The sequence below is a fragment of the Ursus maritimus genome, unplaced genomic scaffold (genome assembly GCF_017311325.1).
Source record: "Ursus maritimus isolate PB19 unplaced genomic scaffold, ASM1731132v1 scaffold_2, whole genome shotgun sequence".
In the NCBI taxonomy this organism is placed as follows: Eukaryota; Metazoa; Chordata; class Mammalia; order Carnivora; family Ursidae; genus Ursus; species Ursus maritimus.
This window is the reverse complement of record NW_024424452.1, coordinates 72,620,016-72,647,779: the sequence shown is the minus strand read 5'-3', so window position 1 is coordinate 72,647,779 and position 27,764 is coordinate 72,620,016. Positions and strand designations below refer to the sequence as shown.

The 27,764-nt window shown below is 43.2% G+C and overlaps 1 protein-coding gene across 1 annotated transcript in view; it reads left to right on the top strand.

The window, feature by feature from the left end:
• ADCY10 (adenylate cyclase 10) overlaps positions 1–27,764 on the top strand; it is a 73,432-nt gene that overhangs the window by 20,890 nt on the left and 24,778 nt on the right. Inside the window, exons 13-20 of the mRNA XM_040636167.1 lie at positions 3,293–3,446; positions 5,545–5,737; positions 6,486–6,572; positions 9,225–9,499; positions 11,736–11,872; positions 24,819–24,947; positions 26,157–26,435; positions 26,550–26,840. Of these exons, the coding sequence (XP_040492101.1) occupies positions 3,293–3,446; positions 5,545–5,737; positions 6,486–6,572; positions 9,225–9,499; positions 11,736–11,872; positions 24,819–24,947; positions 26,157–26,435; positions 26,550–26,840 (1,545 nt within the window). The remainder of the gene's footprint in view (positions 1–3,292; positions 3,447–5,544; positions 5,738–6,485; positions 6,573–9,224; positions 9,500–11,735; positions 11,873–24,818; positions 24,948–26,156; positions 26,436–26,549; positions 26,841–27,764) is intronic.

Genomic DNA, 27,764 nt, shown 5'->3' with positions numbered 1-27,764 from the left:
CTTCTTTTAATCAGCCTTACGTTATGGAATTCCTCCGTGGTGCTAGGTGTAGCGGTAACTCATTCATTTTTATCGCCATGCAATATTCCCTTTTGTAAATGTACAACACTTTATTCATTCTCTCATTGTACAACATAGAAGTTGTTTCCAGTTCTTGGTTTTTATGAATAATACTGCCATAAAGATGCTTGTACGTGTCTCTTGGTGAACACATGGACGTGTTTCTGTTGAGCATACACATAGGAGTGAAACTGTCAGGACAAAGCGCACAGCTTTGGTAGGCGAGGCCAAATAATTGTCAAAAATGGTTGTATTTATTTATATTCTGACTAACAGTGTTATGAGAGTTCCCGTCACTCTTCCTCCTCACCAACAACTTAGTTTTTAACAATCTCTATAATTTTAATAAGTCTGTCGGGTGCAGAGTAGTATCACATTGTGATTTCCATTTCTATTCTCCTGATACGGTTGAGCTCCTTTTTCATATATTTATTGGCTCTTTGGACATCATCTTTTACAAAGTGTCTACACAAATCTTTTGCCTATTTTTCAGTTGAGTTGTATGTTTATTATAGATCTGTTGGAGTTTTTTATGTATCCTAAAAATGGGTACAGTCTCTTGTTTTTCCTGTACATAACTTTTCCCATTCTGTGCTTGCTTTTTTACTCTGGTTTTGGGGGGGGGGGTGTTTGATTTTATTTATTTATTTGTCAGTGAGAGAGAGAGAGCACAAGCAGGGAGAGCTGCAGAGAGAGAGGGAGAAGCAGGCTCCCCACTGAGCAGGGAGGCTGATGCAGGGCTCCATCCCAGGACCCTGGGATCATGACCTGAGCTGAAGGCAGATGCTTTACCGACTGAACCACCCAGGCGCCCCAATCTTTTTACTCTGTTAATGATGTATTTAATGAACAGAATATTTTATTCTAATGTAATCCAGTTTATCAGTCTTTGACAGCTAGTGCTTTTGTCTACCATTTAGAAATTTTTCTTCACCCAAAAGTCATGAAACAGTTTTTTTAGATTCTCTTCCAGAAATTTTGTTTGACCTTTTACATTCAGATCTGTGATCTAAATCTTGCAGTGGCAGTGATGTTTTTGTGATTCGTGGTGACAGGGACCCTATCATAAGAAAGTTAACTCGAGACTAGACTAGGCAGGGAAGTGGACAGAAAACGAGGGTGAAGAAACCCTCATGAAGATAAGCCCGTGGATTCTGAAGGCAGCCATTTCTAAGAACACTTGAACTTTCCTTCTGTTAGACTTGAACATCCCTAAAAGCCTCATCATAAGTTAAATCCTGGTCCTGACTGTGTTAGGACAATTAGGAGGAGGCTCTGTCCCAAACTTTGGGGCAATGTCAGGACAGAACCCTGATTTCAGCGGAGCCTAAAAGAAGGCAGAGGGTCAGCAGCCATGCCCGCTTTCACTGCAGGCAGGTGTTTTTCAGAGTCTAATCACTTCTTGTAAATCCAGACCCCAGACTCCTGAAGGCTGGAAAGGAGAAGGAATGCTCACTCTCCCCCTCCTCTGAAGCCTTACTTCCGATCCTAGGATATGCTTGTTGTGATAGTGATTGACAGCAAGCAGAATCCTAACCTGTTCTACAAGACAAGGACTCAATATGGCAGTCATATTAGAACACAATGGTACCTGCATCCATTCCAGTCGCCTTTTTCCCTGATTCCATCAGTGTGAGGTAAAGACCAAACCCGTATATCTTTTCCTTAAAGCCCTAGCCAAAAAAAAGACTGTCAGAAGTTAGGACTATAGGAAGTGGTCTTCTTTTATAAAAGCTCCTATGAATGAAATTGTGTGCTAACCAACCACATAGCTGTCAATGAAACTAAAATCAAAAAGTGTTTTTTTAAGATCAAAAACACATGCAACAGTCCCAGATCCCAGATACAAGGTGCATGAACTTCAAGTCAAGGCGACTAGACTTTTAGAATCCAGCTGAAAGGCAATCCATAAGGTCTTACCTGTATGGGTTCCATGTGACTAGGACACAGAGAGCTAGAAGACGCTGCTCTGTGGCCTCCTGGGCTCTGTCTTCTGAGTTACCTACGTGAGCCTTGGGCCAAAGAAGAGCATGACACATCTCATGATATCGAAGTTCAAATGCATTTTCAGAAAGGGAACGTTTCATCCAAAAGAAGCCACATAGTCTGCAGGCTAGTTCTCACTAAATCGTGCCCAGAAATTTCCATCACCAAGTGAACACTTAGCTTCTTTGTATAAAGCATCTAAGCTTAGAGCAATGGTCCTGGTTTTCAATAGACGTTAAATCACACCTGGATATGTGTTTACTCTATGAATGAACATCTCACATGGGCCTTCAGCAGTGACCAATCCCGCAAAGGAGGAAGAACCAGCCCTGAAAGGGTCTCCAGCTCTTTCCACAGAAATTGCTCACTCCTTTGCAATGACAGCTCTGCCAGTTCCTTCTTGTCCACCTAGGTTTCAACGATTATGGGCTGACTTTCAGATTTCCGTCAGGGCATCCTGTTACCTGTATTTAAAAACACACCAGAAAAATAACAGCATCAGGGTTGTAACCACGGTGATGTTTATTTTCTTCTAAGTTTTCCATATTTTTCACAGTGAGCATCTGTTCGTTTTATAATCGGAAAAGACTATCATTTATTTTTACTAAGACTGTAAGTTGATCCTATGAAAGAAATAACCTACACATGATTTCTGAAAGCAAATCGAATTTTCTAATCCCTGATCATGTTTCTTAGTGGCCCTGGGATGAGTATAATTTCTCATTCATAAAGAGCAAGTTTCTTTCACAGAATTAGAAATAAAAATACTTTATCCATAATTGTTCAATATAGGAACCCTAACTTTAATACATTTATTTTCCTATGTAATAATCTACAGATTACTTCTAGCGTGTTATAGAAAACAAGAAAAAGGAAAGGAACATGAGAGCCAGGGCTAGATAATGCTGGTTTTGTTCTTGGTTGTGTAATCTAAGCAGTTGGCTACACTAAATCTTGGTTTTCTATGCTAAAATTAAATGGACATTATAATGAACATTATAAGAATACTTGCCCTCACCGCTTGTGGGCATCAAACAAAACTGTAAAACTACATTGTTAACTGGAAAGCTCCAGAGAAAGATTTAAAAAATTTTTAAAGTGCACAGAATCTCAAGAAAGTTCATGAACAATTCCATGGAAATTCCAGAGGTATTTTTAGAAGTGGTATCACTATGTGCTTTTTTATATCTCTAGATTATCTTATGTTGATTAGGTTTGCTCCCTTTTTAAAAAATAAAAACAACAGGACGTGATAAGGAGATCAAATACTTCATGTGTACTATGAAGGAATTTTTGGTGTCCAACTGCAGCCGAGTCCTAATGTACGAAGGATTGTCAGGATATGGAAAAAGCCAGATACTTAGGGAAATTGAGTATCTGGCCCAAGGTGAGAACCACAGGTGAGTGTCTTGCAATGATCACTTCTTGTGAACCCAGAGAAATGTTCTTAAGAGTTTCATTTATTTTAATGCTCCTCTCCTTTATATTATTTGTCATATGTAAATCCCCCACAATCTGTCAGTTATTGGGTGCCATGCCCTCCGTACTAAGTAAATAATTAATGATAAACACATTGAACTAAGAAATGAGAAGCTGGGCTGTCCCCTGGAAATCCGAATTTAATGCCAGGTGGGGCTTGGATATCAATACTGTAAAGCCTCCTAAGTAATCCGAATGTGCAGTTTGAGAACTCCTGGCACAGATGTAGAGAGCAAGGCTAGATGGGGTCTACAAAACGAACACAGAAATGTATCCAGCTAGCGGGCAGAGAATCACTCGTTCAAACCATTTGGCCCTGTGAGTGGGGATAGAGAATGATAAGCCTCTGGATTTTCTTTTGGAAGGCAGACCTAAGGTACTTCTCTCACACCGTTCATCTGTTTTCATGCGAGAAAAGTCACGAGGGCACTCTGGGACAGCCCATGTGGCACCCTTGTGACAGTGGACAGCATGGTATTCAATAACAGTGACCAGGGACGGTGACTAAGATGAGGACAATGGTGTCTCATATCTTTCACCACCGAACCTTAAGGCTTTAAGAGGAAAATGCTTAGAAACCGTATATTACTCTTAGCTGCTTTTCTATTCTTTTTTTAATGTCCAGCCTAAGAAAGGCTGGTTTATAAATAATTTGAACATTGCTGAGGAAATAATGCATCACCAGAAGACATTTATTCATTCATTTATCCCGTCACTTATCAAGCACCTACTATGTTCCAGGAACTGTTGAGTGCTCTATGTTTGCTAGAACGTAGCACGAGCTGGGTGGCTCCCTGAACAGAAATTTGTTGTCTCTGAGTTCTGGAGGCTAACAGTCTGAGATCAAGGTGCCAGCTGGGTTGGTTCCTTCTGATGGCTGGGAGGGACGGTCTGTTCCATGCCTTTTCCCCTAGCTTCTGGTGCTGGCTAGCCATTGTTGGTGCTCCTTGGGTTGAAGAAGCATCACCCAATCTCTGCCTTTATCTTTAGATGGTGTTCTCCCTGTGCCTTGTCTGGGTCCCAGTTTCCCCGTCTTATCAAAATGCTAGTGATTTTGGATTAGGGGCCCCCTCTACGCCAGTATGACCTCGTCTTAACTTATGTAATTACATCTATAGTGACCATACTATTCCCAAATAAGATCACATTCTGAGGTACTGGGGGCTAAGACTTCAACATATGAATTGGGGGGGGACGTGACTCAACCCATGACAAGTGCCAATGCCCCAAATATGAGTAATATCTGATCCCCTCCCTCAAAGAGCTCTCAGGGAAGAGGAGAGGGAGAGAATAAAAATAGGATGCGGTGAGGACCGTGATGGATATGTACAAAGAGGGGTCTGTAACCCAACCTCAGGGCACCAGGGAAGATTTCCAGGAGGCTGAAGCTGAGCTGAGATTTGCAGATAAGCAGGCGAAATGAGGGATCAGACAGGGCTGTGTAAGCTGCCAGGCTGGGAGACAGTTTACACAAGGGCATGGGGAGAAGAAACAGCTCCGGGTGTGCAGGGAACTCTCACTAGTTTGTTGGTGGAGGGTAGACGGCTGGGCAGAGTGGGAAGAATGACATAATGAGACCTGGGAAGTCTGGTAGGTCACATAAAAGAAGTCTAGACATTTCTGCAGTGGGAGCCACTAAAAACTTGTAAATAGGAGAGAGGATTTGCATCTCTCCAGATACGTCAGGCTTCTGTAAAGGCAATGCCCTGAATCATGGGACTAGGCAGGGGTAGTGGCATGTTTCTCAGCAGTGTGGGTGAGAGTCTGAGGGCTTGGGGCAAGGTGGTGGGGGTGGGACTGCCGAAGAGGACATAGTTAGGGTCAATTAGGAGGGCTCAGGGACATAGAGGAATGAGGGGAGCGTATCTGAAGCAGGAGTAAAGAACAGCTTCCAGATAGTTCAGGAAATTGCTGTTGTAACAACTGAATAGGAAGAGTCAGAGCTTTCCTTCAGCCTTTATTATTTTCAAAAAATATATTTAAGAACTCTTTTCTGCTTCTCGGCTTTCTTATAAACAGGACTATTGCTATCGCGTTGACTAAGATCAGCTTCCATCAGAATTTCTATACCATCCAGATACTCATGGCCAATGTGCTAGGTCTGGATACTTGTAAACATTATAAAGAACGACAGACCAACCTTCAAAATAAAGTCAAGACTCTGTTGGTTGAGAAGTTCCACTGTCTCCTGAATGACATCTTCCACGTCCAGGTGAGCAGCTAGATGGCGTCTCTGCAGGAGGGTGGCGGGTACCTGCAGCGGCTCCCGCCTGAAGTTGGATGACTTAGCATCTCTTGGCCATTTGTTTTTGCTTTTTTTTAAAAAGATTTTATTTATTTATTTGACAGAGAGACAGCTAGCGAGAGAGGGAACACAAGCAGGGGGAGTGGGAAAGGAAGAAGCAGGCTCCCAGCGGAGGAGCCTGATGCGGGGCTCGATCCCAGAACGCTGGGATCATGCCCTGAGCCGAAGGCAGATGCTTAAAAACTGAGCCACCCAGGCGCCCCTCTTGGCCATTTGTTATCCTTTTATTTTCTCATGTGGAGACTCTGGGTGATGAAGAAGTGGCTCCCAATCCTCCTTGAATGAGCTTCTACCTTCCTGAGACATTGGAAGTATCTAGAAATACCATACTTGAGAAAATCCAAACAGCCACCCGCTGATTCATTTTTTTCTCACCTTTCCATCAGAGCTATTCCTCTCCTAGCTGGTGCCAGGCACAGAGTCCCTCTGCTCCCGCAGGGGACTGCCAGGGCAAAAAGAGAGCATGGCCCTGGTACGTCCTGTGTCTGTTAGGCTCAGTGACATAGAGTAGCACAGCTGGCAGGGACCTTATGAATCATCTAACACATGAGGATTTGAACGCACAGAATGGTAAAGGGATTTGCCCAAAGCCACATAGCTAGTAGCTCCCTTTGCTATTTTCCCTCACTGAATATTCTCATAATTCTTTATACAGTTCCCTATTTCACGAGAGGTTTCCAAGATGACCACCTTTAAAAAGCAAAAGCAGTTGGAAGCATTGTTTATGAAGATCTTGGAGCAAGTAAGAGCATGTGTTGGTCTCAAGTCATGGGGAAGGGAAACGGGAGGTGGCCTGAGGGGTTCAGATGCCTCTGGCGAGAAGCTTTGAACTTTGTGGAAGCTTTATCCTAACACCTCTCACATCTCCCCCTCCTTTCTTCCTTCCAAACCTCAAGTCAAGAGTCTGTTCAGAATTTAGCTGTGCCTGAAAGGAGTCCCCTTAACATTACTCCTGGGGGTTTGGCCTCTCCTTAAAACCAGCCCGCTTTCCTTCTCCCTCTGCCTGAGATGCAGTATACCCAAGTGGTTATGACGTCTCTCTCTCCCGGACGATTTCCATGGCTTCCCAACGAATCTCTGTGCCTCTTACGTCTCCACTCCAGCTCATTCTCCATATAACTGCCAGAGCATAGGCAGATCGCACCAACCGATGCCTTCTACTATCCAAATAATTCCCAGGACGAATGACATAAAAGCCAAAATTTGTCGTTGTTTTTTTTAACCTGGAGAAATGCTATTCATCCTTCAATGTCACTTCGCTGGTGAAAACACCCAAAGCACTAGGCATGACTAATCCTTCTACCCTGCTTCTGTAGCACTCTGAACATCTTTCTTACAATATTTACCATACACTATGACAATTTGTTCCTTATATATGTGTCCGTCCCACTTAAGAGATTGTGAGTTTCTTAAGGACAGGGAGCCTGGTTCAATTTTATATTACCGTTGAGCAGCCCAGCGTCTAGCACATTATAAATGATCAATGCAAGTTGGTGGGCATCGTCTTAAGTTTCTCCTTCTCCACTTCAGGCAAATAAGCAAGGCAATATGAGTAATTTCAAAATGTCAGACTTTGGACTGTTTGTGTTACAAGTATCCAGAAAGCTTCTTTAAAAAGCACGGATTTACAAATAGAAAAACAGACTCTTAAATACGGAGAACAAAATGGTGGTTGAGAGAGGGCCGGTGGATGGGGGCTGGGGGAAATAGGTAAGGGGATTAAGAGTACACTTACCTTGATGAGCACTGAGAAATATATGGAATGGCTGGATCGTTAGATTGTATACCAAAACTAATATAACACTGTATATTAATTATACTTGAATTAAAAAAAACCTCTGTAGAAAATGAAAAAAACAAACGAACAAACAAACAAAAACCACGAATATTTGAGTTCTACCCCATAAAGGTTCAAAGAGGCTTAGGTTGGGCTTAGGAATTTGTTCAGTTGTTGGTTTTTGGTTTGAAACTCCTCCGTTGGTTCTGCTGCATGATCTAGTCTGGAAACCACCACTAAAGCTACGCTTTAACTAAGTGCCATGACAGGAAGCTTCAGATTGTGTACTATCTGTGTGACCTTGGCAAGTTCCTTCACTGAAATTTTCTCAGCAAACAGATTCAATAGGACCACTTCCTGTGAATGTTCTGAGGAGTAAATGAGTTACTTTATGCCAAGAGCATCACACAGTGCTTGGAACATAGTAAGTGCAATGTAAATGTTGGCTCTTAGTCACATTAGAGAGAATCCAATCCAGTCTTCTCATTTTAAATATGTGGAAACCAGGGCCTAGGATGGACTATAGAATTCATGCTTTGTTCGTTCCTGCTTGACTCCCCTCAGTTTACAAATGATTCGCCGACAAGGCCATCACGTAGCAAAAGCTCACATTCCTATCTGCCCTGTATTTTTGAAGGTATCAGTCAAAACCGAAACAAATGTAACACTAACCTCCCCATTAATCAAGATGTCCTCAAGGTCAGTGAAGAGTTAAGCATCTGGTAACAGAACGGGGCTGTAAGAGTAGACTTATTATTATGTATATGTAATCAAACAGGTTATAATACTGTATAATGATTGTCTTATGAAATCCGACATTTTGAAGTAGCCTTGGCTGCTTTCGTTTGTAAAAATGTGGAGGGGAAGAATGGGTTAACGGAGTGTCTTCCCAGAGGGGGCCAAAAGAAGAGAAGAGCAGCAGTGAGAGTGGGGAAGGTCTTCTCCATTTAGGCCTCACACAGTGCAATGCAGGGCTTGCTCTGCGAGGGGCTGACCCCACCATGTAAGCTCTTTGTTCAATACTGTATTGAACACCTAGAACCTAGAACAACACCTGCCCCTGATGGGTGATAAAAGCGTAATGAGTGAATAAATAATTCAGACTAGGGAGGGAAAGGTAGCCCACACCAGGAAAGGGACATGTGATCTGTTTTCAAGTGTAACATATACCACGGTTCGGGCTAGAATAGCATCAGCTAGCTTGCTTTCCTTCAGCACCGTGTATGTAGCCCCCGGCCCAGCAGGTGCTCAGTGAGTATGTGCTGAATACATACGTGTTGGTTGAACAAATGTCAGTTAGAGAAACCCAGGAGATCTTCATTCGTCAGTAGACTAAAATGACATGTGGTACACATATCAGTAGCGGGTACTTTCACTTGGCTACAACCCCATTTATCCCATGAATTTGCATTATCTTTACACAAGGATTTGACAAAGTAAGAACCCATTCGAGCCAGCTCTGTCCAAATTGCCACAAATTCCAAGTTAGTGGAATCTACATTAATACAAATGTATTGGAAAGAAGATTTTAGCTGAGCACCACAGTATCATCCGTGCATACACGTGAATACAAATCCAAAGTCCTACAGCACTTTTGTGTTTCTCTACTTTGTCCAGACAGTGAAAGAGGAAAGGATTATTTTCATCATCGATGAGGGCCAGTTTATTGACTCAGCCTCCTGGGCCTTTATGGAGAAGCTTATCCGGACGGTTCCTATCTTCATCATCATGTCCCTGTCTCCCTTCATTGACTTACCCTGCGCAGCGGCCAGTGCCATAATGAAGAACAGGAACACCACCTACGTGACCCTTGGAGCCGTGCAGCCGAAGGACATCCGCAACAAGGTCTGCCTAGACCTCAACGTCAGGGGCATCCCCAAAGAACTGGACACGTGGGTATCCTGTTTCTCTCCTGAGGTCTTCACGTCCGTGTCCATTCCCCAGATCCAGACTTCATCAGATTTCCTAAGATAAATCTGAAAGTAAATATTTCAGTATTTTCACTGGGCCTTCCTTTCAAAAGAGCCATTGATCATGGGTGGTATGATGGACCCTGCTCACCTTCTCCTTGTTATCGCTCCCGTTACACCTCCTCAAACTTTGCTCAGTGACATCAGTTTTGCTTCCCTTTCATCGTGCTGGGGATGGGCAGGCTCAGTTTAATCAACAGCGACGGGGGCGTCGTCATGGGCAAGTGTCATAAAAGGCAAACTGGTAAGCTGTAAAGACACACCCTGGACGCCTGGGTGGCTCAGTCAGTTAAGCATCTGCCTTCAGCTCAGGTCATGATCCCACAGTCCTGGGACTGAGTCCCTCATTGGGCTCCTTGCTCAGCAGGGAGCCTGCTTCTCCCTCTGCCTGCTGCTCCCCCTGCTTGTACTCTCACGCACTCTCTCTCTGGCAAATAAATAAAGAAAATATTTTTAAAAAATAAGTAAATAAATGGGGCGCCTGGGTAGCGCAGTCGTTAAAGCGTCTGCCTTCGGCTCAGGGCGTGATCCTGGTGATCCTGGTGATCCGGGATCGAGTCCCACATCAGGCTCTTCCGCTATGAGCCTGCTTCTTCCTCTCCCACTCCCCCTGCTGTGTTCCCTCTCTCGCTGGCTGTCTCTCTGTCACATAAATAAATAAAATCTTTAAAAAAAAAAAAAAAAGTAAATAAAGACACAACCTGCAGATAAGCAAAGTCTCACCCGGCTGTCAGTAAAGTAAGCTGGGATTGCTGTGGCAGGTGCTGGAAGGCTGGCTTTTTAGCCACTGCTCTCTGAGCTCTGTGACTCCCCCATTGGGGTCCAGACAGTAGTCACCTTAACAAAATGGACAGCACCCCTTCTTTAGCTGGTTGTTTACAACCCACCTTGGTATCTGCATCCATTCTTTCTAATGAGTTTGCTTTGCTTCTGGAAGAAAGATGTCTGGGACAAAGTCTCATTTAAAATAACTCCAGGCATGAATTTGGCACGCTCTTGCCCTTTGCCTCTCGCTCTGTCTGTCTCTTTCTATGTGTATATGTATATTTCGTGTGTCCGTGTACATATGTATGTACACTTACCTTCAGATCCAGCAACCCCAATTCTTGGAATCTGTCTCAAAGACTTATTAACAAAGCTATAAAGAGACATGGGGGCGTCGGGGTGGCTCAGTCAGTTAAGCCTCTGCCTTCGGCTCAGGTCATGATCCCAGGGTCCTGGGCTCAAGTCCCATGTCGGGCTCCTTGCTCATCAAGGAGCCTGCTTCTCCATGTCCCCCTGCCTGTAGCTTCCCCTACTTGTGCTCTCTCTCTGTCAAATTAAAAAAAGAGAGAGAGAGAGAGAGACATATAGATAAAGTTTTATGAAAGCATTATTTGTATTAGCAAAAGACAGAAAACAATCAAGATGTCCATCTCTGAGAGGATAAGTAGGATAAAATAGGATACAAGTACACAGTGGAGCACTACATAGCGTTAAAAAGAAGGAGATGGGGCGCCTGGGTGGCTCAGCGGTTAAGCGTCTGCCTTCGGCTCAGGGCGTGATCCCGGCGTTGTGGGATCGAGCCCCGCATCAGGCTCTTCCGCTATGAGCCTGCTTCTTCCTCTCCCACTCCCCCTGCTTGTGTTCCCTCTCTCGCTGGCTGTCTCTATCTCTGTCGAATAAATAAATAAAATCTTTAAAAAAAAAAAAAAAAAGAAGGAGACGATCTACTGATGTGGAGGGATGAGCAGGATATAATCTTGACTGAAAAGACAAGGTGTAGCCGAGTGTGCAGTAGGGATAACATGCTGTCTTAGCTAAGAAAGGGGTGGAACACGTCTGTGTGCGTTTGTTTGCGTTTGTTTGTAGCTTCAAAAAGAACCATTGAAAAGATAAACCAGAAACTAACTGACGTGGTTATTTATAAGATGAGCAAGGGAGGCAATACTGAGGATGTACCTAATTATATATTTTAGGCTTTGAAAAAATGTAAGTGTTTTATGTAATTTTAAAAAAAGAAAACAAGCAACCCTAAAAAGGGAAAACAAATGGAAAAAATAGAGAATACTATTATTTTCAAATAATGAGTTATTTTCAAATAATTAGATGAGTCAAATATTTTTCCTTCCTAAACCATGGTTTTGGGTGTAAGTAGGTCGCCTTGTTTCTACTGCAGGTACCTGGTGGAGGGAAGCTGTGGGATTCCGTTTTACTGTGAAGAATTGCTCAAAAACCTTGACCATCACAGGGTACTCGTTTTCCAACCAATGGAGTCTGAGGAAAAGACCAATATGACCTGGAATAACCTGTTCAGTAAGTCCCCTGGTTAAGACTCGTTCTCTCACTCCTTCTGCGAGAGGAAAGGAATGGGCTTTTCCATAGACAGCATCCTATAGGGTCAGGAGGCTTGGGGAGGCAAGGAGTGTTGGACCCGATATCCGAGATGTCGAGAGAAGTTAGCATTTCCTGTGGGGACTCACTGAACTGGGTGGGAGAACGTGTGCCTTGGAAAGAACATGGAAGAACACTGGGGAATCTTAAAGCCCAGAATCAACACTGAAGGGGGAGTTCGATGTTAATTGAGGGGAGAAAATTCCTTGACTTCCAGTGGTAAAACGTCTAGCTCAAAGTGAATTGTCAACAAGGTTCCCACGCTACAGAGACATACAGGAGGATGAAATGTGAGATAATGGCACAAAGGAGGCCAGGCGGATTTTTAGGAGAATAATTTTAGCGAAGGGGAGGGAGAATGGGGTAAGGATGCTTTCCAGAATGTGGAGCATTAAAGCTAACCTGAATGACAACGAAAGGTTGTGGTGCACATGCTTGGTTAGGAAGTTGGCAGTAATGAGAAAAATTCACGTGCTAGCAAACAGCAACAAAATATAAAGGAGACCTGTGACGGTTGAAGAGATATTAGCTCTTCCTTGGAAAGAGAGAGTATAAAAGATGCAATCAAGAGAACTTTTGGGGGGCGCCTGGGTGGCACAGCGGTTAGGCGTCTGCCTTCGGCTCAGGGCATGATCCCGGCGTTGTGGGATCGAGCCCCACATCAGGCTCCTCCGCTATGAGCCTGCTTCTTCCTCTCCCACTCCCCCTGCTTGTGTTCCCTCTCTCGCTGGCTGTCTCTATCTGTGTTAAATAAATAAATAAAATCTTTAAAAAAAAAAAAAAAAGAGAGAACTTTTGGGCCCTGAAGCCAGGGGCCCAGAGTTCCAATGCCACCTATGCCATTTAGTTGCTGATATTTAAGGACTAGCCACGACCTTCTTTGTCAGGCAGCGATTATAAAATGGGGCTAAAGGAACTCAAATCTTTTTTCATTCATTCATTCAACAAACACGTACTGATCACCTTCTCTGTGTCTGACACCACAGGAGGTACTCTGGGAACCTCCTGGAGTATAAATGAAGTGCCTGAATCAATAATACTTACTTTGCTACCTCTTTTTTTAAAAACAAATAATACAGGGGCGCCTGGGTGGCACAGCGGTTAATCGTCTGCCTTTGGCTCAGGGCGTGATCCCGGCATTACGGGATTGAGTCCCACATCAGGCTCTTCCGCTATGAGCCTGCTTCTTCCTCTCCCACTCCCCCTGCTTGTGTTCCCTCTCTCGCTGGCTGTCTCTCTCTGTCGAATAAATAAATAAAATCTTAAAAAAAAAAAAAAAAAACAAATAATACAGAGAGATTTCGTGCACCCTTTACCGGGTTTTCCCTGTAGTGTGAATTGGCAGTATAGTAGCACAGGATATTGTCACTAAGGCAGTCAGGACACAGAAGTTTCCCATCTCCACACGGATCCCTCCTGTTGCCTGTTTTATAGCCACGCCCACTTCTGTCCTCCCCGCGCCCCCCCCCTGCCCCCTTCACCCCTGGCAACCTGTAATTTGTAATTTTGTCATTTTAAGAATGGGATCTGGCTGGACTCATACAGTATCTATAATGTCTTGGGGTTGGTTTTTTCCCTCCTCATGACTCTCTGGGGGTCCTCCAGGTGGTCGTGTGTCTCGGTGGGTTGTTGTGGTTACTTGCTGGGTGGCGGTCCACGGTGCATGCACCAACCGCTTGTTATCCCATCCGCCTGTTGCAGAATCTGTGCCGTTCACAGCTTTGGGCTATTACAAGCAATGTTCCTACAAGCATCGTGTGCAGGGTTTTGTGTGAAGCTAAGTTTTCCTTTCTCTAGAATAAACACCCAGGAGTGCAATGGCTGGGTCATGTGGTAGTTACAGTGTTATTTTTTTTTTTTTTGTTCTTTTTTGTTCTTTTTTTTAAACTGCCAAATTGTTTTTTAAATTTTTTAAAGATTTTATTTTTTTGAAAGAGGGAAAGAGAGAGAGAGAGAACACAAGCAGGGGGAGGGGCAGAGGGAGAGGGACAAGCAGCCTCCCCGCTGAGCCAGGAGCCTGAAGCAGGGTCTCCATCCCAGGATCCTGAGATCATGACCTGAGTTGAAGTCAGAAGCTTAACTGACTGAGCCACCCAGTCCCCCCTAAACTGCCGAACTATTTTCAAAGTCGCTGTATCATTTTACATTCCCATTCACAGTGTGTGCAGGGAGCTGGAATTTTCTGCCATCCTTGCTACCAATTGATGTCACTGTGTTTTTTATTTTAGCCATTCTGTTAGGTATTTGGCAATATCTAATTGTGGTTTTAATTTGCATCTCCCCAATTGCTAATGATGTTGAATATCTTTTCATGTGCTTTTTCTTTGCCATCTCTACATCTTCTTTGGTAAATATCTCTTCATGCTTTTTGCCCATTTTCTAATTGGATTGCTTGGAGTTTTTTTCATGTTGAGTTTTGAGAGTTTCTAATCTATTCCAGATATGGGTCCTTTCTCAGATGTGGGTTTGCAAATATTTTCTCTCTGTGGCTTGTCTTCATTCTCTGCAAAAGATCTCTCAAAGTGTTTTAATTTTGACAAAAGTTCAATTATCAGTTTCTCCTTTTATGAGTCATGTCAAATCCAAGAACTCTTTTTTTTTTTAAGATTGTATTTATTTATTTATTTCAGAGAGGGAGAGAGCACACAAGTTGGGGGGGGGGAGCAGCAGAGGGAGAGGGAGAAGCAGACTCCCCACTGAGCAGGGAGCCCAGTGTGGGGCCCGATCCCAGGACCCTGGGATCATGACCTGAGCTGAAGGCAGACACTTACATGACAGAACCACCCAGGTGCCCCAAATCCAAGAATTCTTTGCTTATCCCTAGACGTAAAATGTTTTCCAATATGTGTTTTCCTTTTTTTCCAAAGTTTTACATCTTACATTTAAGTTTGTGATCCATTTTGAGTTAATTTTCATATAAGGTATGAGAGTTAGGTTGAAGCCCTTCTTTTCCCCTTCCTACCTCCCATGCCTGTCCACTTGCCCCAGCAACAGTTGTTAAAAGGCTATATTTTCTTCCTTGAATTGCTTTGGCACCTTTGTCAAAAATCAGTTGGTTGTATTTGTGTATTTTTGGCTCCCTATTCTGTTCCATTGATCTATGTGTCTATCCCTTTACCAATACCATTCAGTTTTGATTAGTATAGGTATATAGTCTTGAAACCATGTAAACTGATTCCTCCTACTTTATTCTTCTTTCAAAACTGTTTTAGCTATTCTGGTTCCTTTGCCTTTCCATATGAATTCTAGAATAATCTTGTGTGGGGCCACCTGGGTGGCTCATTCGATTGAGTGTCAGACACTTGGTTTCAGGTCATGATCCAAGTCGGCTCTCCACTCAACCGGGAGTCTGTTTGAGATTTTTTCCATCTTCCCCACTCCCTCAAATAAGTAAATAAATCTTTCAAATAATCTTATCTGTGTCTACAAAGAATCTGTGAGGGATTTTTTAAAAAGATTTGTTTGTTTATTTTAGAAAGAGAGAGCATGAGCAGGGGGAGGGACAGAAGTAGAGAGAGAATCCTGCAGCAGACTCCTTGCTGAGTGTGGAGTGTGGAGCCTGATGTGGGGTTCGATCCCAAGACCCTGAGATCATGACCTGAGGAGAAACCAAGAGTCAGCTGCTTAACCAACTGAGCCACCCAGGCGCTCCTTTGGAAGGATTTTTGTAGGAATTTCAATATATATGCATTGCATTGTATATCAATTTGGGGCAAATTGACAAGTTTTCTATGTTGTCTTCCAATCCATGAACGTAGTATGTCTCTTCCATTTATTTAGATTTTCTTTGATTTCTTTCATGAGTCTTGTAGTTTTCAACCATACAAATCCTGTGCATGTTTTGTTAGATTGACACTGAAACATTTCTTTTTTAAAAAAAAATATTGTAGGGGTCCCTGGGTGGCATAGTCGGTTGAGCATTGGACTCTCGGTTTCAGCTCAGGTCGTGATCTCGGGGTTATGGGATTGAGCCCTGAGTCAGGCTCCACACTCAGTGTGAAGTCTGCTTGGGACTCTCTCTCCTTCTCTTTCTGCCCCTTCCCCCTGTGCTCTCTCTCTCTTAAATACATAAATAAATCTTTTTTAAAAATATATTGTTGGGTCATGATCCCGGGGTGCTGGGATCCAGCCCCACATCAGGCTCCCTGCTCAGTGGGAGCCTGCTTCTCCCTCTCCCTCTGCCACTCCCCCTGCTAGTGATCTCTCTCTCTGTGTCAAATAAATAAAATCTTAAAAAAATAATAAAGTAAAAAATATATTGTAAATGCTATATGTTTTTAATTTTGATGTTCACATGTTCATTGCTAGTATGTAGAAATGCAGCTGAGTTGTATGCATTTATCTTGTTCCTGTGTCCTTGCTGAACTCATTTATTAATTCTAGGAGATTTTTATTTTGTAGAGTCTTTGGGATTTTCTATGTACAAAATCATGTCATCTGCAAATAGGAACAATTTTATTATTTCCCTTGCAGTCTGTATGCTTTTTATTTCCTTTTCTGGTCTTTTCAACCTGCTAGAACTTCCAGCACTATGTTGAATAAGAGTGGTAGGAGTAGCCATCTTTGCCTTGTTCCTGATCCTAGGGAGAAAGCATTCAGTCTTTAAGTATTAAGTATGCTGTTAGCTGTAGGTTTTTTTGTAGATGCTCTTTTTCAAGTTGAGAAAGTTCCCACTTATTCCTATTTTTCTGAGAGTTTTTATCATAAATGAGCTTTGAATCTTATCAAATGATTTTCTGCATTAATTGCTATGATTATGTAAATTATTTTTCTGTTATATGATAGATTGCATTGATTGACCTTCAAATATTGAACCAGCCTTGCATCCCTGGAATAAACTCCACTTAGGCATGTCCTATTTTTTTTATTTTTATTTTTTTTTTGTATATTGCTGAATTCTATTTGCTTAATCTGGTGTGAAGGATTGTTGCATCTATACTCATGTGGGGTATTGTTCTGTAGTTTTCTCTCCCTCTTTCTCTTTGTTATTTTGTCTGTTTTTGACATCATGGTAGTACTAGCTTTGTAAAGTGTAATGGGAACTATGCCCTCCCATGTCCTAGAAGAAATTGTGTGGAATTGGAGATAATTCTTCCCTAAATGTTGGTAAAATTCTCCAGTGAAACCATCCCATCCTGGAGATTTCTTTTTGGGGAATTTTTGTTGGTTGGTTGGTTGGTTGGTTGGTTGGTTGGTTGGTTGAAAATGTATTTATTTTTCTTCAAATGATCTTTTTCAAGCAATAAATAAAAATAAGCATGTTGACTTTTCTAAAAAATAAAACCAAACAAAAAACAAAAAAATCCCCTAAACTGTATACATCCAACAGAAATACAAGCATATCAAATGTAGAGATGACATCACTTGGAAAGACGGGGCTATTTACAGAAGTTACAAGTATTGCATTGCTCTGTCTTGAAGAAGCCTCTTCCCCATGTGGCTCATAAGCTCTAATGATGGGTAGGGTGTTCCTGGGGGACAGGGGTATCATCAAGAGGTGAAACTCCCCCATTTTCTTGCTAGACAAGGAATGTTTAAGGAAAAACCTCAACATCTTTTTGGGGAGTTTTTAAATTAAAATGTCAATTTCCTTAATAGTTATGAGGCTGTTCAAATGAACTATTTTATATTATATTAATTGTGATAGATTTGTTTGTTTGTTTGTTTGTTTGTTTTGAGAAACTGGTTCCTTTGATCTAAGTCCTCAAGTTTATGTGCCTGTAGTTGTTCAGAGTACTCAGTTAATATCTTTTTGATGTCTGCAGGGTTTGTAGTGATATTCCCTGTTTCATTCCTGATATTGGTAATTTGTATTTTCTTTCTTTCTTATTAGTCTTAACTACAGATTTGTCAGTTTTCTTGATCTTTCCAAAGATTCAGCTCTTTGTTTTGTTGATTTCTGCTCTTATCTTTATTATTTCCTTCCTTCTGCTTGCTTTGAATTTAATTTGCTCTTTTTCATTGTTGGAGGTTTAGATTAGCAGTTTGAGACTTTTCTTCTTTCTTATGTATGCATTTTTAGTACTATAAAGTTTCCTCATGGTACTGCTTTAGCTATGTCTCACAAATTTTAATATATTGTATTTTCATTTTTATTTGAAACAATGTATTTTTAAATTTACCTTGAGTTTTCCTCTTTCGCCGTGGATTATTGAAAAGAATGCTATTTCCAAGTGTGTGGAGACTTTCTCGTTCTCATTCTGTTATTGGTTTCTAGTTTAATTCCGTTATATTTAGAGAACATGCTCTGTACAATCTCATGTATTTATTTTATTTGTTGTTTTTAAAGATTTTATTTATTTATTTGACAGAGAGAGATACAGCCAGCGAGAGAGGGAACACAAGCAGGGGGAGTGGGAGAGGAAGAAGCAGGCTCCCAGCAGAGGAGCCTGATGCGGGGCTCGATCCCAGGACTCTGGAATCACGCCCTGAGCGGAAGGCAGACGCTTAACAACTGAGCCACCCAGGCACCCAATTTCATGTATTTTGAATTTGTTGAAGTTTGTTCACAGGATATGGTCTATTTTGGCCAATGTTCCATAGGCACCTTGAAAAGAATATATATTCTTGGTTTTGTTGGTAGAATGCTGTATAAATGTTGGTTAGATACTGATGATCAATGATTGTCGAATTCCTCTGTATCCTGGGCTGATTCTCTGTCTAATTGTTCTACCAATTGCTGAGAGAAGAATGTTGAAGTCTCCAACTATAATTGTGGATTTGTCTATTTCTATTTTCAATTGTATCAGTTTTGGCTTAACGTATTTTGCAGCTTTTTTATTTGGTGTATAAACATTTAGGATTGCTATGTGCCCTGGTGGATCGACACTTTTATCATTATATGATATCCCTCTCTGTCTCTGGTAATGTTCTTTTTTTTTCCCCCCCAAATTTTTATTTAAATTCTAGTTAGTTAACATACTAACTAGAGTTAGTGCAATATTGGTTTCAGGAGTAGAAATCAGTCATTTGGGGCACCTGGGTGGCTCAGTCGGGAGCCCTTCGGCTCAGGGCGTGATCCCAGCATTCTGGGATCAAGCCCCACATCGGGCTCCCTAATCCGCTGGGAGCCTGCTTCTTCCTCTCCCACTCCCCCTGCTTGTGTTCCCTCTCTCACTGGGTGTCTCTTTCTCTCTGTCAAATAAATAAATAAAATCTGAAAAAAAAAAAAAAGAAATCAGTGATTCATCACTTACATACAACACCCAGGGCTCATCATAACAAATGCCCTTCTTAATGCCCATCACTCATCTAGCCAAACCCACACCCTCTGGTAACTTTCTTTGCTCCAAAGTCTATTTTGCCTGACATTAAACAAATTCTTTAGAATTCTGTCTTGAGGGGCGCCTGGGTGGCGCAGTCGTTAAAGCGTCTGCCTTCGGCTCAGGGCGTGATCCTGGCGTACCGGGATCGAGTCCCACATCAGGCTCCTCCGCTGTGAGCCTGCTTCTTCCTCTCCCACTCCCCCTGCTGTGTTCCCTCTCTCGCTGGCTGTCTGTCACATAAATAAATAAAATCTTTAAAAAAAAAAAAAAAAAAAGAATTCTGTCTTGATTTATCTACAGTAATTGTGGGGCTATCTCTTTGTATAGCTTTTTTAGTGATTGCTCTAGCTATTACATAATATATGCATATGTTATCACAGTCTACTGGTGTCACTTGAAAACTCAAGGTATGTTTCACCAGTTTGAGTAAAGATTAGAAACCTTACCCCTCTTTACCTTCCTTTGCCATCTACTTTTTATAATTATTTTAAACATTTTCTCTGTGTGCATTTAGAACCACATTAGGTGGTGGTTATAATGTTTGCTTAAACTGCAAACATAATTTAGGAAACTTAAGAGGAAAAGGGATATCTATTGTATTTACCCATATTTTTGCTTCTCCTGTTCTTTATTCTTTTCTGATGTTCTGTGTCTTCTTTTATTGTTTCTTTTCTGTTTAGAGAATGTCTTTTAGTCATTCTTTCAGGGTAGGCCTGCTGGCCACCATTTGTCTTAATTTCCCATTATCTGAGACTACCTTGATTTCCCCTTCATTCCTGAAAGATATTTTGGTTGAATATAGGATTCTCTGGGTTGACCGTCCTTTGCTGTCAGCTTTTGGAATGGAAGCCTAGGCTTCTCCCTCAGCCTTTGCTGGTGGGAGCAGGTGTGGACTACACTTATTTGTTTTTGTTTTTTGTTTGTTTGTTTGGCTGAAGTTAAGTGATTATTGTCTAGAAATTTTCTGTCTCGCCAGCTGCCCTTTTGCTGGTCCTTCAGCAGAATGTGCAGACTATTGTTTGCAACCCTTGCTGTTTCTGGGTCGTGAGATTCTTCACTCCAAGTCTGAGATATAAGGCAAAAAGAAAACTCAGGAAAATCACTGCTATATTGTTCCTTGGGTCCCAATGTCCCCAGCCATTCTGACTTCTCTTCACCTTCAGTGTCTTCTTATATTTGTTTTATATATAATGGCACGGTTTTGAGTAGTAGTTAACAGGAGGAATAAACAAAAACATGTCTACTCCATCTTTCTAGAAATGGAAGTTGTCAAATAAGTGATGGTGGTTTTACAGCTATAAGCACTGTGCACATTAACATTGCTATCTTGCAGAATAACAACGCCTTCCTCTGAGACAAATTTAAAGGTGAGAATGTACATGGAAAATCAGTGCCATGCTTTGATGAATGTTTGTAATAAAGGAGCTTATGGTGCTGGCTTTCTGTATATAGCAGGACAGAAAATTATCGCCCAAAGGTGATAAAAAGAGAAATTTCACAAAAAGATTCCTCTTGCTTCCTGAAACTCCCCATGTCTCCTGTGTGATTGAGTGAAGCCCAGAGGCCCCATGTCCCTCCATGAACTGTTTCAGGCTATGGCTTCATCTGCTGCCTCTCATTCTGTGTATAATGACAGGCCCACAGGACCACATGGCCAGAGTGCTCACATCTAGAGGAGAAGTGAAACAGAAGTAAGTTTGCTTTTTAAAAGAAAGCTAATTTTTTTTTCTGGGTAACCATGATTAAACAACAGTCAGAGAAAGGCTTTTCTTGGCCAGTTAGTTTTAAGGAGGATAACGGATCATCAGATAGACAACGAGTGCTATGATCACTGTCTTTAGGTGAGTCCCTTACAGTCATGTATTGGCCAATGAATTAATAAAAGGAAATTTGTAAACAAACACTACCGAGCTTACATTTTCCTGTTCCTACATTTTACATATTTGTTTATTTGTTCGACAAACATTTATTCAGTGTCTGTTAAGAGCTCGTTTCAAAACAGGTGACTCCTTTAAAACCGTTCAGTAGCTTCTGGGGTCATTGAAAAATTTTGAGATTTGGGGCACCTGGGTGGCTCAGATGGTTAAGCGTCTGCCTTCAGCTCAGGTCGTAATCTGCAAGTCCTCGGGTCGAGCCCCACGTCTGGCTGCCTGCTCAACTGGGAATCGGCTTCTCCCTCTACTTCTCCCCTCTGCTCATGCTCTCTCTCTCTCCCTAATGAATAAATAAAATCTTTAAAAAAAAAAAAAAGGAAAGAAAAAAAAGAAAGAAATTTTTTGAAACTAGAGAGAGGTTTTGTTTGCAAACAATGTGAATGCACTAAATGCCACCGAACTGTAGACATTAAACTGGTTATTTGTATACGAATTTCACCTAAATTTTTTAAAAAACAACTATATATAGTACATGATCCTAGACTGGATCCTATATTGGAAGAAGAAAATGCTAAAGGACATTATTGAGTCAGTTGACAAAATTGTTCTATGGAGGGGAATTCCTATTTCAATGTGAAATATTCTGAAGCTGGAAGTGTACTCTAGTTATGTAAGAGAATCTCATTCTTAGGAAATACAGAGCAGAGAATTTGGGGTAAAGGGGCAGGAATTGTGCAACTTGCATTCAAATGCTTCAGAAAAAGATCTGTACATATAGAGAAAATAAAGGATGCGGCAAATGAGGCAAAACCTTGACAACAGGTGAATTTGAATAAAGAGTCCATACACAGTTTTATTCTTACAACTTTCAGTAAGTTTGAAACTTTCCAAATAAAAAGATTGCTTTAAAACATACTCACAGGGGCGCCTGGGTGGCTCAGTCGTTAAGCGTCTGCCTTCGGCTCAGGGCGTGATCCCGGCGTTATGGGATCGAGCCCCACATCAGGCTCCTCCGCTGGGAGCCTGCTTCTTCCTCTCCCACTCCCCCTGCTTGTGTTCCCTCTCTCGCTGGCTGTCTCTATCTCTGTCGAATAAATAAATAAAATCTAAAAAACAAACAAACAAACAAACCATACTCAGCATTTAGTGGTTTCCCACTGAGCCTACGATGAAATCCAGCCTCCCAGCCAGGGCGGGAAACGTCCTGCGGGACCTGGCTTCCTCACCTATGTGGCCTCATCAGTGGTCTGAACGTGCTCTGGCCACACCGGCTGCATTTCTGGCATTTCCGTGGCTGGGACACACGCTGTCCCCTCTCCTCAGGCGCTTCACACCGGTGGCTCCTCTCTCCCTCAGCTCAGGTGTTGCCTGCTCAGGGTGACTTTCTCTACCCCAGTCTAGCTAAAGAAAGCCTCCCTGGCCCTGCACCTTCTTGTGAGTCTCTGTTACCGGGTTTATTTCCTTCATACAACTAAATCGCATTATGACATTATCCTATCAATTAATTATCTGTTGTTCATTGTCTCTCTGCCGCTGTTGGAATTGAAAACTTCGTGGGGCAGGAAACCTCGTACGCTTTGGAATCTTTAACTCCAGAACAATGCCCAGTACCTAGGGGTGCTCAGTTGATACTGGTTGAGGGACTGAAAGAGTGGTCATCCCAGTTGCTAGGTCCTAGAAACGGACGTGAAAAAGCATAAAAGAGCATAGACCAAGTTGTGCCCTTGGACCCCACTCTCCCACCCCTAACACGCTCATACACACTCATACCTGGCCCCTTTTGGGGTATTCTCCCCTGTCTTGGCCACCCTGCTTCTCAACTCTTCCTGTCCCCCCACCTGACCTCTCTGACCAGTCAGTCCTCGGCTTGGCTCCTGTCCCTGGGCCTACTCCTCCGATGGCAGCTTTCTTCAAGTTCCATCCTCAGCCCTCTTCTTTGCTAGCTTGGTTCTCTCTGCCCAGATGTCTTCAATTATCCATCTGTTCTCCAGTCTTCAGTGTGTGTGTGTGTGTGTGTGTGTGTGTATGCGTGTAATCTTCAACCATAACCTCACTCTTAATTCTAGGTGGTATATTCCCAACTGCCCATTGGATGGTCTTCTAGACCCCCTCAAACTCAACCTACTTAAACCTTAATGCATCGCCCTCTCTCCCATACTGCACCTCCTCCTGAATCTCCCTGCTTGATTCTTTTTAAAAAAATTTTTTTTAAGATTTTATTTATTTATTTGAGAGAGAGAGAGCAGAGTGAGCAAGAGAGAGCACAAGGTGGGGGAAGGGAGAGGGAGAAGCAGGCTCCCCACCAAGCAGGGAGCCTGATCTGGGGCTCGATCCCAGGACCCCGGGATCATGACCTGAGCTGAAGGCACACACTCAACCAACTGAGCCAGCCAGGCGCCCCTCCCAGCTTGATTCTTGGCAACACTCATGTCTCAGCTCCATCACAAGCTTGCTCAGACCCATTTCCTCCCTATGCCTCGCGGAACCACGAGGTACCTCCATCGCACCGTCACTGCTTCATGTTCCGTCGTTACCGTTTGTTACACAGTGTTCCCTCTCCTGTTCTCTTGCCTCTCCCATACACACTTCCAGTGTTACCTTCCTAAAAGCAGCTGATATTCCCCCTTTATTTTGGAATAAAGTCCAGACTTCATAATGTGCTGTCAAATGCCCTCCATGCTCTGCTCCCAAACTGTCTGTCCCGATACACATCCCCTGGTCGCGCTCCAGTGCCCCACACGCTGGAGTCCAGCTGCCCAGGTTTCCTTACGCTCCCCTAATCTGCAGGGTGCTCTGTGGCTTCTGTGCCTTTTCACTGGTCGCCCCTTGGTCTTCCACTTGGAAAATGCCTTCATCCTTCAAAGTTCAATCAAAATACTTTCTCCTCCATGAAGCCTTTCTGAATCCACCAAGACTGAGTTGTTTTTTCTTCTCTATTCTCACAACACACTATGCTTTGCTTTTTAGCTCTTGAGTCACTCTGGCATTATGACTAATTACTTCAGTATCTGTCTCTAAGATTTTAAGCTCTGCAGGGTTGGAAGCATGCACTGTTCACATTTATAGCCTTCACAGGCTATGGTGCACAAAAGGTCTGTACCGTATCGACATTGAACTCTCTGACCCTGTGCCACTCACATGGCACGTGTTTACTGCCTGGAAGTATAGTCCTTTGTGTACATATCTCATCTCTCCAGGAGATTAGAAACTTAGCTATGTTCACCTTCATATTTCCACATCACATATCACGGTGTTACATGAGGAATAAGGAAGTCATGCATTTTGGAGTCCTAGGAGACAAAATTACCAGACGTGTACTATCCAACCTCACCGTTTTCAATATCTCTTTCTGATAACCGTGTTGTAAGTTGAGTCCAGTCTCCCACAAGATGTATTTGCATCTGAGTGTGGACATTTGCATGTGCACACAAATATATGTTACTATATACTATAAGATACATCCTGATAGTCTTTGAATGAAATTTCTGTAAAACTGCATATACTACGGAAGACTTCCAAGGCTTCCAGTAGTTATTATCAATACTTCTGGAGTACATTTAGGTTCTCATATTTTAGTTTACACTAAATGGTATCCCGAAGTATTTGATGAGCCAACACACGTCTCTACCTGCTGTTTCTCTCATAAGATCCAACTTGAAGTGTATTGGAAAATCAAGGTAATGACAGAACAATGACTCTCAACTTTCCTTCCTTTTCGTCTTCCTGCAGAGAATTTTAGTAGGCCAACCGATGAATTAAAAATATTTACTACTAATGATGAGGAGGGATGTGAAGAAGTCTGTAACCTCGCCAGTGGTGTCAGATTGAAAAACTTGTCACCACCAGCATCATTAAAAGGTAAAGAAAATTGGACCTGGTGTTCCAGGACTTAGACTCCCCTTTTCCTTTCTCTAAGGTGACTGTGGGAAAGGGAGAGAGGAAGACAGTGACAGACCGCGGTGCTTGTCTGTGTTGTGTTGTCCCAGGCAGTCGAAGTCTCCGTGGGAGGCTTAGCTTTTCTGCTTCTGATTTGGAGCCACCTGCTTCCCTGGGCATATTCTGGAGTCTGATTTGAACAAAGTTTAGTTCAACTGCGGAAACGAATGAGATGTAGTACATTTGTCATTAAATCAAAGCCCGATAATGAGAGAGAAAATCAAATACTGAAACTTTTTCTGCCATTTACGTTTATAAGAAATGACAAGCATAGAATTTATATCCAAGCTGTATTATTACTATTCCTTTAAAGAAAGATGATTTTCAAGCCATGTTCTAGTATGACTTCAGCTCCAAGTCATGCCATCTATAAATAACTGAAAATGTTTGATGGATGACCTAGGGACACCTCGAGGTTCTCAGTCTTCAAAAAAAGCATCACTGGCTTCATTCACTATGTCTACGAAAGTAGGAAGGTGGGCTAGCTTGGCTTCTGCAGTGTTCTGTGGGCAAGCGGAGACATTCCGATTTTGTCCTGACACAGGTGATGTAATGGAAGGACATCCTGGTCAAGATGTCCAGGAAGCCACGTGACTGTGACACCCACGCTTAGGTGAGAATTGGAGCTCGAAGCTCTCTGGCGCTTCGTCATGAGCATCGAGACGGTAGTAGACTGTCACAGGAACGAGTGAGTCTCAGGGGAGGTCAAGAGGAGGCTTGTTGCTGGGAGGAGGCAGTCAGTGAGGGGGACAGACAAGGAAGGGCCAGCTGGAGAAGTCAACATAGCAGGTGGATGGAGGCGCTGTCCTCCGATTACCGTGGCCCACGTGACCTCCCCTCTCCTCACCAACCCTGTCATGCTCCAGCACAAAACCCAAACACCTTGCAATCTGTCAAGCTCTGGTCTGGCCATCATGCCGTGCGTATCTCAGGTGGCAGCACCTGCCTCCTTTGCGTGCCCAGCACACGCGCTGTCTGGGAAATAGGTCCTAAGCAAATAACCTCTTTTGGTTTAGCATGGCCGGGTTCCTGTGAGAGAAGCAGTGCAGAGCAGGACAGTTGTCCGTCTCTAGAACATAATTTGCTACGAACAGGTGACCAGTCTCCTATTGTGTGGCTTTTCACCTGCAGAAATCTCTCTGGTTCAGCTAGATAGCATGAGCCTTTCCCACCAGATGTTGGTGAGATGTGCTGCCATCATCGGCCTGACCTTCACCACGGAGTTGTTGTTCGAGGTGCTGCCTTGTTGGAACATGAAGATGATGATCAAGGCCCTGGCGACTCTGGTGGAATCCAACGTCTTTGATTGTTTCCGGAATGGCAAGGAGCTCCGGACGGCCCTAAAACAGAACGCGGCCTCGTTTGAGGTCAATTATCGCTCGCTGTCTCTGAAGCCCAGTGAAGGCATGGGTGAGTAGAACCTGGCAGTGCCTCCATTTCCTCTCAGTGAAAGGCACACCTGGTCAAGGAACGGATGTGTGCGAGGCAGCAGGGGCTGACCCGGCGCCTTTCTGTTCTCCCTAGCTAATGGTGAGGAGGAAGAGCTCCATGAGCTGGAAAGTGAGGTCATCGAGTGCCACATCATTCGATTTTGCAGGCCTATGATGCAGAAGACAGCCTATGAACTGTGGCTGAAGGACGAGAAGAAAGCCATGCACTTGAAATGTGCGCGCTTTTTAGAGGAAAATGCCCACAGATGTGACCATTGCCAAAGTGGGGACTTCATCCCCTACCACCACTTCACAGTGAACATTCGCCTCAACAGTTTGGACATGGATACCATCAAGAAGATGGCTAAGTCCCACGGATTTAAAAGTAAACGTACGTCATTCCTCATTAGTCCTAACTATTCCTGGGGAATGGAGTAGATCTGGACTTGAGGGCTTTAAGTCCCTCAAGGCGTGGGTTCCACAAATGGCTGGAGACTTGAGTAACGTAGGTCACTGGGGTGGGAAAGGGGGACATGTGAGCAGCTGAGTCCAGCAGGAACAGTCTTGCTGTGAGACTCAGAGAGGGTTTGAAGAGCAGGACTCTGGCAAAATGGGGTGCAACCAGAGCTCAAAGGAAAATATCCAGAGGGATAAAACTGGCCCAGCTTAATTCACACCATGGGATGGAATCCAAGGGCAGGGATGGGGCAGAGTGGGGGGCAGGGGGGAGCCGGGGTCTCACATGTTAAAGAGGAAACAAGAGCAAGAGGGAGTACTGTTTCTTGGCAGGTAAGAACATTGTCACTCTGGTCGTCAGGTTTGAAACAAGGTTCCATCGGAGAAAGAATGTGAGTGGGGGAGAATTTGCAGGGCTAAGCAGGTCAAGGCCCCAGGAAAGGGGGCTCAGGCTCAGGGCAGGGGTTCCAGACCATCTGTGAAGGAAAAGTGAGAAAGTTACAGTCTGGTAGCACAAATCAGCTACACAATCTGAGAAAACACAGGAGAGGATTCAAGGGGTATCAGGGACTCCATTACCGTAGGCATGATGGATGTGAGGCTAGGGGCAGCTCAGCCCTCCCTCATGCATGACCAGGGAGCACCAGGGCAGGCTACATGCCCTAGCCGAAGGCTTTGGTGATTATGGCTAAATCTGGTTGGGAAAGCAGAGGCTGCAAGGACAGGATTCCTATATTATATCAATATTAAAAATTGGGGAAGAAATGTATGTAAAGTGCCTAGCACATAGTAGGTATCCCAGGAGTCTGGGATCATGACCTGAGCCGAAGGCAGACGCTTAACCAACTAAGCC